The following is a 13694-nucleotide window of genomic DNA, read 5'->3' on the forward strand; positions in this document are numbered from 1 at the left end:
TAAAAGCTGTTAACTTAAAAACTCCCACTGAGCTTTGGAGATGTAGACTCACTGATAATAAAGAGTTACTCCCCAGTCTCTCCATCACGCAGTTGACTTTCCACCTACAGAAAGTTCCATACTATCACTTTAATATAACCTACACTTGGTCACATAGAGTAGGTTTGCCAATTTTACAAACAAAAGGCTGCTGGTTCAACACTGTGGTTCAATCAGTCACTTAATCAAACTTTATTTATAGAGCGCTTTTCATACAAAAATGCAACAAAAAGCGCTTACTTATGTTCTATGTCTTTATTCACATGCACATTAAAATCCGATAATTTGAAAGTACTCAGTGGGATCATGATCAGAAAGAAATTAGAGGATTTTGCTGTTAAAATGCCATTTGAATAATCTTACAAATCAAAAAAAATCTGATTATAATTGGATTTAGAGTGAACACGGAATGGCAGGGTGTGTAGTTATTACAAATTGTTACCATAAAAAACCATTGTGTCTGTATGTTTTTGTCAGTGGTGCTTAAAGCCACAATGTTCCTTATTCTTTTCTTAATTGCAGCACTCGCACTTCACATTGTTGTATTGTTACGTGCAGTCTGTATTTGAGAACCGGTTAGGGGACCATGTGTTTTGGAAGAGGAGGAGGAGGAGGTATGTCTTGGCTCCAGTCTGGCAGGTGTCCAAATGTCCCAGGTGCCAAAGAGCTTCAAAGAGGAGGTGAGTGAGGAGACAGGCTCACGTCTGCAACAGATCTGCTATCAATCAATCTCTGAAAAACGCACAGACTCATGCCTCTCCAACCCCTCCAATCTGGGGCACTATATTGTCTAAAAGTGTAGGGATTAGTGCTGCACGATACTGAAACATTTTTAGCGATATGGCTGTTCAGAACTACACTGATACAATTGCGATATTTCAATTTAATTACAGTTCTGTCAAAATACAAACTTAACAGAAACAAAACCAGGACTAAATCGTGGCTAATTTTGGAAAATCACTGATCAAATTCTGTCTAGAAACATTTTTTTCCATTTTTGTAAGATGAGAAAAACCTTAGTGTCATTGCAATTTATTGAGTATGCTTGTGATATCGATTATTGCGTAAGTAAATATCGCAATATCGATACTTTTGCGATATATTGTGCAGCCCTATATGTCACAGTACCAAATATTACTGTTCGAATTATTGCAAGAAGAAAGATCACGCTGACATTATTTGGTTATAGGGCTGTGGTTGACTAAAGATTTTTTTTTTCTGGCAAACGATTGTGAAATATCTCTAAAATCTCATCACGTATTTAACCCAAATTGCACTCACAAGACAAAAACTGCTTGCAAAATCAACTATTTATGGAAAAAAGTCCAATGAAACCGAGCATTTATGTGAAGAAATGCAGTCAACTGATTAATCGACTTAAAGATTAAAGAATAACAGTCCTATATTCGATAATTGATGTATTTATTATTACTGAACTCATAAAATTTAAATCCTTAAGTTCAGAAATGCACTTTGAAATTCAGTGTGCTTTTAATGGTTGGGTTTAGAGTTTATGGTTTACTTATTACTGCTTCTTTAAGGGATCACTTTCAAATATATTTTTTATTTTTATTTATCTGTCTAACAAGAGCGGACATTAGGGGAGGTGGGAGAAAAGTGATGAGACAGGGTGAAAGATGCCCCCTTGTGGTCAGGATAATTGTCACAATAATAATAAAATATGACGCCTTTAGAGGTTTGTACAATGGGTCCTAAATCTAAATCTTTTTTTTTATGTATTTGTATAAATTCTGGCATCAATTCTTTTATTTTGTAAATTAAATGAATGTAGAATGAAATATAAGCAGCCTTGAAGTTGAAAATTGTTTAAAGTTTATAATTATTTCCTGGTATCCTTCTTTCATTCCTGGTATGACCTTTCAATTTGAAACTTTCATTTTGTGGTATTTTTAACGATTTTTTCAGCTATAATTCAAAAGCTTTACTTTTCAGTACTCCAGAATAAGTTGTTGCTTCTGGTTTTGAATATTTTAGTTTTATCTTTTGTAAACTTGAGCTAAAAAGTCTCTGATATCTGTTGGTGCACTGAGGAGTGAAGCAGTTTCAGTGAAGCTAAAACGACAGCTGTAACTTCAGTGTTGGGCAAATCCAGAGCTGAAATGATCAAAAAGATTCTAGTGAAAGCGTATGAAGTTTAAAAACACAGTGGAGCTTTACCTGTATTACCACTTAATGACATCACAAGGAGGAGGAAGAATAGAGTTTTCAGTTTGAGACAAGAATACAGTCTAAATATGCAGATCCAGGAAAGACACAACAAAAATCAACAAAAACAGTGCTATTTATTCCCTTATTCCCAAACATACATATAATTTCTATTACCTATTGTCTTTTATTGTCTTTAAGTAAGCAGTTTCCTTGAGTAACGCAAAAAAAATCTGACTTATTTAAACTATTTGTGGCCCGGAAGTTGACCTTGAACATGCCCAAATTTGGTATGCCGCCACCAGGTTAAGTTGATGTAATGCCATGTCATTATTATCATTTTAAAAATAGAAACAAGGAAATGCCAGATCAATGAACAGGTATAAAGTTTGATACATGATTTATTTAATCTTCAGCATGACGCCTGTACTTGTCTGCATATCTTATCACCGTCTACTTACCAGCTTAGAACAATATTGAACTTTACTATTAACATGTTCCCTTTGGGTGTGATGAAAACTGTAGGCACTGCTCTGTCTGAAGCTCTGTTACCCAAGTTAGACTTTTAAGCTGCATTGTGTGACTTTTTAGTGGAGGGTATGTCTCTGTGGAGATGTTATGTTGTCTGGAATGTTTCATAGTATGGCATTAAACAGTTTCAGTCTTCATGGATGCTACTGTAAAAACCAAACAGCACATCTTTATAAAAAAAAAAAAAGGGTAAAATAGGATAAGAAGCTGCGTAAGTTTTATGAATTCATTCCAAAAACACACAGAGTCTGGGCAGGTCCAAAATAAGTGAGAGGTGGTTTCATTTTTCAGTTCGCAAAATGTACAGTTTGTGTCCATTGTCCTTCTGGGATGATTCTTTACCGGATAACAACGATGTAGAGTTTGAAGAAAATGTCCCTTTGCTTATTGGTGATGAGATATTTGTGAGGTAATATCCAAGCAATTTTCTCCGTTTGGGAGGTGTACTTGTGGTGATAGTCGCTCTTTTTCTGCATCGACTCATTATAAGGCAAGTTTAATTGAAGATGAAGCCAAGTAAGAACACATCTCAGAACGTCTAACAAACAAAATGTGAACTAAAACGTGTTAAATTAATACTATTGAGTTTGGAAAAATATTGGAATAAATGTATATTTTTGTTTACTAAAATAAAATGGCAAATATTGGTAGGGGACTATTTTGTCTTCCCCAAATATTGGTTGTGACATGTCCCCACTGTCCCTATGCAAAACTACGCCCTTGCATATGGTGGAACTTTTGAAGCAGAGCAACGACATATCCATTAGAAACAAGCAGGTGACAGAGCCCCAACCCGAAAAGTTACAAAGCGCACCTTTAAAATGAGCTTTATTTGAACACAACCTGACCGCAAACACCTAACACCAAACTGAAAATGTGTTCTTGAGTTTTCAGACCATTGAAGAACTTATCGGGCTGTCTCCATGGTAACTGCTGAACATCCGCAATAAGATATACATGCAACGCCACCGCAAAGCATCGACTGTATCCTCTATACATTCTTTTCATTCGCACAGCCTCCGCCGCAGTAAAGGTGAAGATGTCGCTCGTGCGGAGTTGACAACTTTGGCATACGAATGGTCCGAGTGAAGCATGAAGAAATCTGTTGAAAATATGAATTATTTTGTGTGCCAATGTTTCTCGTTCCTTCCTCTCTCCGTAGATGCTGGGGCCTCCTTTGTGGCTGCAGCGTGGAATGTAAATTATGGCCCATGTATGTAGCCTCCGCTCTTCAAATTCTTGTGTGCAAGTCGAGAAGAGGATTCAGTTCTGCCACGGCTCGCGTTTCCAGCAGATGAACTTGTGAGATTACTTTTTGTTTATTCCAGAGGTTGTGAGAATGTGTTTTGTTGGTTACTAAGTGCTGCAGACGAGACTAGACTCAAGACTGGGACCATGAGAACGAGACGAGTTGAGATTTAAAGGGGCATTGCGCAACTTTTCTGGTGCAGGGTCGGTCACCAGCTGGTCTTCGTGGAGATGTTATTGCTTTGTCTAGGACCCTCCTACAGAAAAGTTGCACAATGACACCTTTAAATAAACTGTATAGCTCACTCCACATTTTAAATTTTTACTTTTTTGTTGAATACTTTTTGTATACTGAATACTCCTGTCACTTTAGCACTCCTTTTGGAAATAAAATGTTAAAGTGGGGGTATTACACTTCTATACATATTAGGGATGTAACAATATCCCAATTTCGGTATGACATTTTCACGATACGCATCTCACGATACGATATGATATTTTAATATTTGGTAGAGGCTAACAACATTGTGAATATACTACTTTTTCCTTTAAAAATGCCTTGACAAGCCTTTGGTTCTGCTGTAAACCAAAGAGTTCAGATTTTAATAAGTTATTTAATTGTGTAAACTGGACTGAAACACAGCAAAGAATCATGGTCTATGTAGTTCCCTCTGTTTCTTTTAGCTATTGCAACACCACAACAATGAATTTAAGCACAGACACTTGAGATTCGATATATTGTGATGGTCCACGATATTATTTTGAGCCTTTTGATGATACAATATCACAATAATTTGGATATTGCTACATCCCTACAACATATTTATCAACAAGTTATTTTTTATTGCTCTGAAAATGCCATATTTGCTGAAAACAACGTATTAACATGTTTAATAAATTTTAGTTTTGTTTTGCTCTCCACACTAAGTCACTCTCCCTTCCGAGCCCTGTCGCATTATAAACAATTAATGAATGAATTAATTAAACTACTGCAATCAGGTTTGTGAAGTTGTAGCGTACAGTTTTGTATCATACTTAAGTATATTTATGTATCGGGCTGAGTTTAGATAAAAATGTACTACTAAAAGTAAGGAGGGTTTGAATAGGGCCCAGGAGAGATCTCAAAATTATTCAAACCTGCATGGATGACGTCTACGGCCTCTTCAGGTATGTTTTTCGCAATCTTGTGTAATTTGATTTTGCAAGATCTTATGGCATAAGATCTTGTCCTTTCCGTATATATATTATGTTTTTTAATTTTATATTTCATAACAATGTCCTGGCCTCATATATTTTCTCATCCACTGCAAACCATTTAATGTAAAGCCACCAACTATTTTTATTTCCGCCTCTCTTTTCTGCATTTATGTCCTGTTTCTTGTCTGGATTCAGGTCAAGGCGCTTTACCATTATATCACTCTGTACTTCAGTTCTTATATAGCCATGCAGGATAAGAATGCAATTGGGAATACACCGTAAGAAGAATTTCCTACCTGGATCAATAAAATATAGCTAGAGGCTGGTTCTCACACAGCTTCATAAGTTATAGTCAGATTTAGTGCCAATATAAATAGGCCACATCTGGGTGAGACACAAACAGACTTGTAATTCTTGTTCTACAAATGCTGCAAGTGTTGCTTTGTTGTGTTTACAGATATATCCCAAGAAATAAAATATTGCTTTTATTGTAAGAGTGTACAGTTCTTTCTTATCTTACAGAGCCTAAAATGAAAATCATGTGAGTGAGTATTAAAGACGACATACTGTGCTTGTGTCTGCTATATAGTTATAATCTATGACACTCTTTTTGTTACCATTTGGACATTTTATATGGCAATGCTCATCTAAAATGGCTTCCGCTTTAGAATCCTGAGGTGCCCAGTGGGAGCTGATGTCGCCATAAATGTCATCACAACAAAGTGCCGTGTAGCTGTCGGCCCCTCTGATGGATAGCTACTAGGAATGTAACGGTACACAGTTTTGAGGTCATGGTTCGGTTCATTTTCAGTACAGTATGGGAACAAAATGTTAAACCATTTGCTTGTTGTTTATTTGTGTTTATTAAACCAACAATTTGTTTTAACATTATACAAAAATGAAAATAAAATAAATGCAAATAGTTGCTTGGTAATAAGTTAAATAAACTATTCTCAAATAAACAATAAATGTATGAGATTCTGTCCCGGTGTGAGATAGTATTTTGACCCCCATAGTATACTGACCCCGGGATCAACATACCGCTATAGTAAAGTGCCCCCCCCATAGGATTTTGACTCCCTTAACGTTTTTCTTTAGTAGTTACTTATACGATCATTATTTCTCAAGTAATTTACTTTTATTATATATTACTACATATTCACTATGTAGGTATTTTAAGGAATATTTTGATGGATAACGACTTGGTATTTTGTGTAAATGTAACGTATTGTTAAAATTGCATATACATAGCAATTTTATCACTTTTTATATTGTATTTTACATTGTTATGTTTTTAGTTTGTTATGTTCAGATAATCCTTAATCATAATGTCAATTTATGCAATGGTCTATTTTGTGTCTGTCTATTTTAACAAGATTCCAAATCATTATACATCACTTTGATGACCTAACTAATTAATAACTACTTATCTCATTTTTGGTAAAATATGTTTAAACAACTAAGTAAACATTCAAAAGTTATAATCGACATAAAAATCTGAGCACCTGAGTTCTTCAAAAAAACACTTTTAAATATGTCAATATGTTTTAATTTGCAGATATAGTATTAATATTCAAAGTTTCTCTATAGAATTCAAGTTCTTTATTAATAAAATATAGATTTCCATAGGGTGGTCAATATTCTATAGGGTGGGTCAACATACCATAATAGGATTCTGACCTCAGGGTCACACCCGCAGAAGGCGAAAGTGAGGGCCGGGGCGTGACGAACATAGTTTTGCGAGGATTCACGTGGTTGGTTCAGAGGGACGCAATCAACGCGGTGTTGCAATTGTTGTTAAGGCGGCCACCCTAACTATAAAGTGTGGCAGGAAACACAGTCACCCTAATCACGGACAAGTTCCCTCATGAATATTAAAGAGCCAAGTCTTCCGTGACGCTGCACATGTAGTGGCGAAATGTAAACACACACAAATTGCACAAATTCACTCATGCACTGCCCTACACTGAACCAAACGTCCCGTACAGAAACGTACATATTTGGCACGAATACATGTAACGTTACACCCCTAATAACCACACATCATGCTCCGAGATGCGCTTTTTTCCCCACATTTGTACCAAAATGGCTATGCAACCCAACACGGGGTTGATCAGAGCTATGACATCTTGGACACAGGAGTATAAAGATTACTTAAAACATAAATACAACCTTGAGAACTATAACATGAAACGTTGATTTTGCATAATAGGTCCAATTTAAAAGACCTGTGTGTGTTTGGGCAGTTTCGCTGATGTAGATATGATGCATAGCTCTTGAGGTCAAAATTGTTTTAATTCTACATATGACAAATATGACAAATGCTTTATAAATACTGTTTGTTTGATTGACTCATTGATAAAAATCCATAACAGATTGGATCAGCTGAATTGTGCAACCGTATCAAAAAGGTGTTCCAGTTCTGGGGTGTGTTCGTTCCACTGACCTTTGACCTTGGCGATGACGGTGCCGGCCGCTCCGAGGATATCCACGGAGTTGAGGGTCTGGTGTTTCCCGATGACGGCCTTCAGGACACGGAGCAGCTCGGACAGACGCTCCTGGACCACACGCTGGAGGTCGTCATGGAGATCTGAAGAGGAACAACACCAAAAATACAGGGTTAGTTTCACAATTTAGTAAAAAAAAAACACACACTCTTCGATAAAATCATCTATTTGAAGATTCTGAAGCAGAGCAGATAAAGGCATTCGCATGAAATACATTTATTGCCTACATAATAGATAAGGATAGTGACAGTCAATTAGCACAGACACTCTCTCCTTTCCCTTCGATCACGTTCAAAGGTAAACCTCTTACATTTCTATCTGAACTATTTCCACAGATGTACTTTCTTTAGTCTGAAAAAGTAATTAAAGTTCAGCCTAAATGTTATGGAAATGCAGGGACAATGCAACTGAGGATTGCATGGCATTACTTCCTCAATCTATGAACAAGAAAGATACAAGGAAATCATATGAGTGTGCGTCACAATGTCAAATGTAGCTATTTCTAACTGGCACAAAGGTTCATTGCAGTTTAACAGACACAACACAATGCAAATAGAGAACTTAAATTTAACCTTAAGTTACAAATGCTACAAATGAGTCATAAGTAGACGCACTACAAAGTTCCATTAAGACTGACAATCCAGATTTGAATCATTTTATTTCATGCAGTTTTTGAAGTATTTCTCTTCATTTTATGGTTGTCAAAAATATCAAAAATCTGATACTAATCGATACTAAAACTAGATACCCATTTATGCAAGTATTGATACTAAAAAGAGTCACGGGACAGAAATGAACCTTTCCTGAACAGCTTTAGAATGATCTTAGAACAATTATGTTAAAATCAAAACTCTATTGTCTAAGCAAATTGTGTTTTTATTATCATTGTGGTACAGGAATCGGTATCAGAAAAGTCTATTCCTTAGTATTGAAACTGAGACTAAAATTTCAGTATCATGGCAAAACTTCTCCATTTAAATGTGTATTTTTATATAGTTGCTTTAGGTTTTACATGTTGTATCATTACCATAAAAAAACAACAGTATGGCTGAGCAATATGACAAAAAAAATCATGATTTTTTTCCTTCATATCATCAATTTCAATTTGATTTCTATTTTGTCTTATTAAACACAAATAAAATGTCTTTCTGTTATAATTCTATGACTGTAAACAATACAGACTTTTTTATAATTGTCATTTTACAAAACGTCTTGCTCCAAATTAAGAACAGAAAAGACCCAATTGACGATTAGTGAGTCTATAACTTGAATGCAGACTCAATTTCAATACTAACGAATACACTCAATACTCAATACCGTTTCTGATATCTGTTATTTTATTTATTCTTTATGTCAGCATTAAATAATAGTACTTTCTTTTATATTACCATGTAGAATTAGCTCAATGTATATGTGTTCCATGGGAGTGTGCCAAACTATGTGCTGTTATACTTGTTTTGATACACCTCAAGATCGTTCTAAAGCTATTCAGGAAATACTAACCCTAATCTTGATTAAAATTTGATTAATTGCAAATTGCACAGCGCTCAACAACATCGTGAGACTTTCACAATCTCACATTTTTATCTATTACTCATTACTTTTCACGGTTCATTTATGAGGTGTTATAATTCCTCCCATTCTTCAACTGTACTTTACCTAACTAAAGCTTTGTCATTTCTTAAGTCTGAAACTACAGTCTCTGGTGTGAATCTCAGGGTGGAGGACTCGTAAACGTGCAGACAGCGGCCGTTGTGGTCGGAGCCGGTGAAAGGAGTCAGCTGATAGGTCGCAGGAAGAAGGGCTGACGCGGTGATGCAACTTCCTGTTCAATAAATGATCTGGGTGTAGTACAATAGGGCCTGTTGTCCTCATTAGAATTAAGATATATGATTTTCATTCTGCGCTCTTCTCTCTAATTTATGTAATTAATGTCTCTCTCTCTCTCTCTTTTATTTTAATGTTTAACTTTATGATGATATTTATGTTCTGATTTGTTTTTATTGTGATTTTAATGTATTTCTTATTCTGTAAAACACTTTGAATTACTTTGTGTACGAATTGTGCTCTACAAATAAACTTGCCTTGCCTTGCCTTAAACGTTCTGAGCACTTGCGGGTTTTTTGCTCTCTGGAGAAATTACAGTATGTATTCAGAAACAAGAATGCATGATTAACAAAATTTTGACAAAATCTTCAAAGAGGACCTTATAATTCTAAGGAAACGAATCACATTGACATTGTAACCTCAGGTTAGTGTTGTCACGATACTAACACTTGATTTTGATACTAAAAAAGTAACTCAGTACTCAATACCGATTCCAGTACCACATGATTAGACAATAGAATGTGATTTTCAATATTAAATCATAGTACTTTCTTTTATTTTACCACGTGGCCTTGTTCTGATACAGCTTAAAATCATTCTAAAACTATTCAAGAAAGGTTCATTTGTGCGTTGAAAGTGACTTTTTATAGTATCGATACCTGCTCAAATGAGTATCTAGATTCGATACTAGTTTTAGTATCAATTAGTATCTCATTTTTTACCAGATTATCGCAACAAAAATGTCAAGGTCAAGTTATTTTGACACTAAGAAACAGGCCTAAAGCTCAATATTCAGTACAGATTTTAATACCACTATAATAATCATTTAAAAAACTGTTTCAATAACATTACCACATAATCTGATACTAGTTCTGTAATATTTCAAGATTATTTTAAATGTTCCCGTTTTCTTAATACCTGTTTCTTGTATTGATTAATGTCTAGGTTCTATTGTGAGCACCTTACAATGTATCACTATGAATGAAAAACACTTGGAGTCCTTCAAGATAAAAGTGTTTCAAAGCCTTTTCAGAGAACCTTATCTGTCAAGAAACAAAACAACAATTAAAGCAGGGACATGGAGCAGTAGATAGGACAGGAAGAAGCTGCGATGCGGTGATGCAACTTCCTGTTCAATAGACGACTTTTGTATCTGCAGAGATAGGTAAGGCTTTGTGGTCTGTCTTTGAACACACCCAAATACAACTGACACTTTTCAAAACATTTATGTGCAGTGTTTTGTTGTGTGAGTCAAAATAGTATTGCAAGTAATATTGGGAATTTATCTGTGAGCAAATATGAGATATTGAAGTTTTTCAAGTGTAAGATAATTCAGATTTATCTTTTAATATTTGTTTAGGCTATTAAAAGTGTAGTTATTATCAAGTGTTTACTTGCTTTTCTCCATTGTTTTGTCTGGAATGTTTCACGTATGGTATTAAACCTTCATATCCTCATGGAAATCAAACCAGATCAAGTTACAAGTCAGATCTGTGGAGAGGTGACCCCACTCACGCTCAGAATACCAGTTTTTCTAGGTATTTCTGAGCTCTAAAACCAAATGTAATTGAATAAATGCGAGGTAGAGCAGTTTAATGTCACACTGTGGAACATTCCAGGCAGAGCAATGACATATCCATAGAAACAAGTAGGGACAGACCCTCAACCAGAAATTAATTACAATAAAATATCCCTATTGTTATAACATGAATAGTGGTTTAGTAAAATGAACTAAGTAATAAAATGAGCAATGGATAGATTAGAAAGGTGACATTGCTAAAAAAAAAAAAAAAGATGGCTGAAATGACTTCTATGGAGCTTGATTTTTTTTGCCCATTTCTACATTTCCTTAGTTCACACAATATACAATATATATATTAAGTTGATGCATTAAACTTTTTAGAAGAACTTATAGTATGCAAAATTGACTCTTGTGAGCTTTTAGCCATGTTAGAATGTTATTACCTCATTAAAAACATACCTGGAATTGTGTTTTGTTTGATTCACACGTCTTTAAGCAAAACGGGACTCAAAACGCTCTGTCCTACGTTGTGATATCATCAAGTGGTAGTCAGCTATGTTTTAGTCTCAATTAAGCTGATTTACTCTGCATTACACTAGAACAACCATATGTTGTTGGCTATATATATATATATATATATATATATATATATATATATATATATATATATATATATATATATATATATATATATAATATATATATATATATATATAAAAAAAATAAAAACAAACATATTTTAGTTTCACACTTTGTTAAGTTGAGACTGCTACAGAAAAGTCTTTCATATCTTCTGGTGCACAGCATGAAGGCTCAAACTATAGATGTAGCTTAAAAAAACGTCAGATCCAGGGTTGCCTTATTCAAGTTATTCTAGTGAAGATGTATGGACTTTAAAAACACAGTGGAGCATTTCCTGTGTCACTGCTTAATGACATCACAAGGTGGAATAGTGTTTCCAGTTTGAGAGAAGAACTCAATATGCAGGATATGTGTGTTAAACATGTGTGAGTAAAAACTTCTTGTAGAGGTGCAAATACAAGGAGCAGCAAGATAAAAGTGAAAAAATGCATAGCACAGTCAGATGGCCAATGTCCAAAAGTTTATTTATTTATTTATTTTTTAAATAACGTTTTGGCAAAAAAAAAAAGCCTACACCAGATATTTTTCTTGCTCTGGACCACAGTACAGTAAACATGTGTGAGTAAAACACAATAGACAACTTCAGGTATGTTTTGATGAAGAAATAACATTGTCAGAAAGATCAAACATTTGCATAAGCGGAGCACAGGGTAACTTTTTTGTTAGTGGTCCGTCAACTGCTTGTTTCCATGGATATGTCAAAGCTCTGCCTGGGAATGTCCCACAGTATGACTTTAAACTGCTCTACCTTACATTTATTCAATTATATTTGATTTTATAGCTCAAAAATAAAAAAGCACAACGCACAAAACACAAACGCAAAAGGCATTCTGACTGTGAGCGGGGTCGCCTCTCCACAGATCTGACCTGTAACTTGGTCTGGTTTGATCTCCATGAAGATAGAAAGGTTTAACACCATACTGCGAAACATTCCAGATGAAGCAATAACATCTTCACGGAGAAAAGCATCTGACTGACCCCCCGCCAGAAAAGTTACACAATGCGCCTTTAAATACAGTCGATTTCCAAACTTCTCCGAAAACAGGGACAGACTTGGTGACATTTCGTGCTTACTCCTCGCGGATTCTTATACAAACTTTTCCTCCTGTGATAAACAAATGGGAGAGGTTACATTTTTCCGTGTGGTTTCCGAAGATTACATTTGTGGACGGCAGGAATGCTCTAAACACATTCAAAACACTCCTCTTCTCTCATTTTGTAAACCATATATCCTAAAGTGTCAACTGTCCTGCTATGAAAACAATGTCCGCCGAGCCAAACAAGGCAAGGGAGATGACAGCATTTATAATATTTTACAGTCTGTCATAATTACAGACGCCACAGTGGGACAACAGTGGCTCGTGTGGTAAACTGGTCATCATATAAATGGAAGGGTGAATCCAAGTTCAAGCCTTGAGCAAGACACTTCAGCCAACGCCCAGCCCGTGTTCACACTCGCACCCAGACAACACTTAAGAGGATCTGGAGCTGTGTCAGAACAAATATAAGAGCACGAAGACTAGTGTAAGTCCATGGATCACTATGGAACCGACCTGGACCACTGAGGGATGACACAGACATAAGGTCGCTAAATCTGTGTATCAGTCGTTCATTTGTTTTTCAAGATAAAACCAAAAATAAGAAAATGAAAAAACAACTATTTTCTTCATTATTTGTCTCCAAAACCAAAATGTAAAAATGGATAACGATTTGTTTTTCAGTTTTTGATTTTTTGAACTGAGACCGGGACAAGACCGGGGCTAAGGCCGGGACCAGACCAGGACCAGACCGTGATTGAGACCGGGACTGAGACCGGGACTGAGACCGGACTGAGACCGGGACTGAGTCCGGGACCAGACAGGAACTGAGACCAGGACTGAGACCGGGAACAGGAACAGGACCAGGACTGAGACCGGGACCAGACCGGGACTGAGACCAGGACTGAGACCAGAACTGAGGCCGGGACCAGACTAGAACCAGACCCTGATTGACACTGGGACTAAAACCAGGACTGA

General features: G+C 35.9%; 1 protein-coding gene across 1 annotated transcript in view; it reads right to left on the reverse strand.

The window, feature by feature from the left end:
* LOC110153464 (rho GTPase-activating protein 29-like) overlaps positions 1-13694 on the reverse strand; it is a 106985-nt gene that overhangs the window by 46683 nt on the left and 46608 nt on the right. The window contains 1 exon segment of the mRNA XM_020917363.2: positions 7628-7771. Coding sequence (XP_020773022.2) covers positions 7628-7771 — 144 coding nt within the window.

The sequence above is a fragment of the Boleophthalmus pectinirostris genome, unplaced genomic scaffold (genome assembly GCF_026225935.1).
Source record: "Boleophthalmus pectinirostris isolate CB_2022bp ecotype Guang Dong unplaced genomic scaffold, ASM2622593v1 HiC_scaffold_16, whole genome shotgun sequence".
Lineage (NCBI taxonomy): Eukaryota > Metazoa > Chordata > Actinopteri > Gobiiformes > Gobiidae > Boleophthalmus > Boleophthalmus pectinirostris.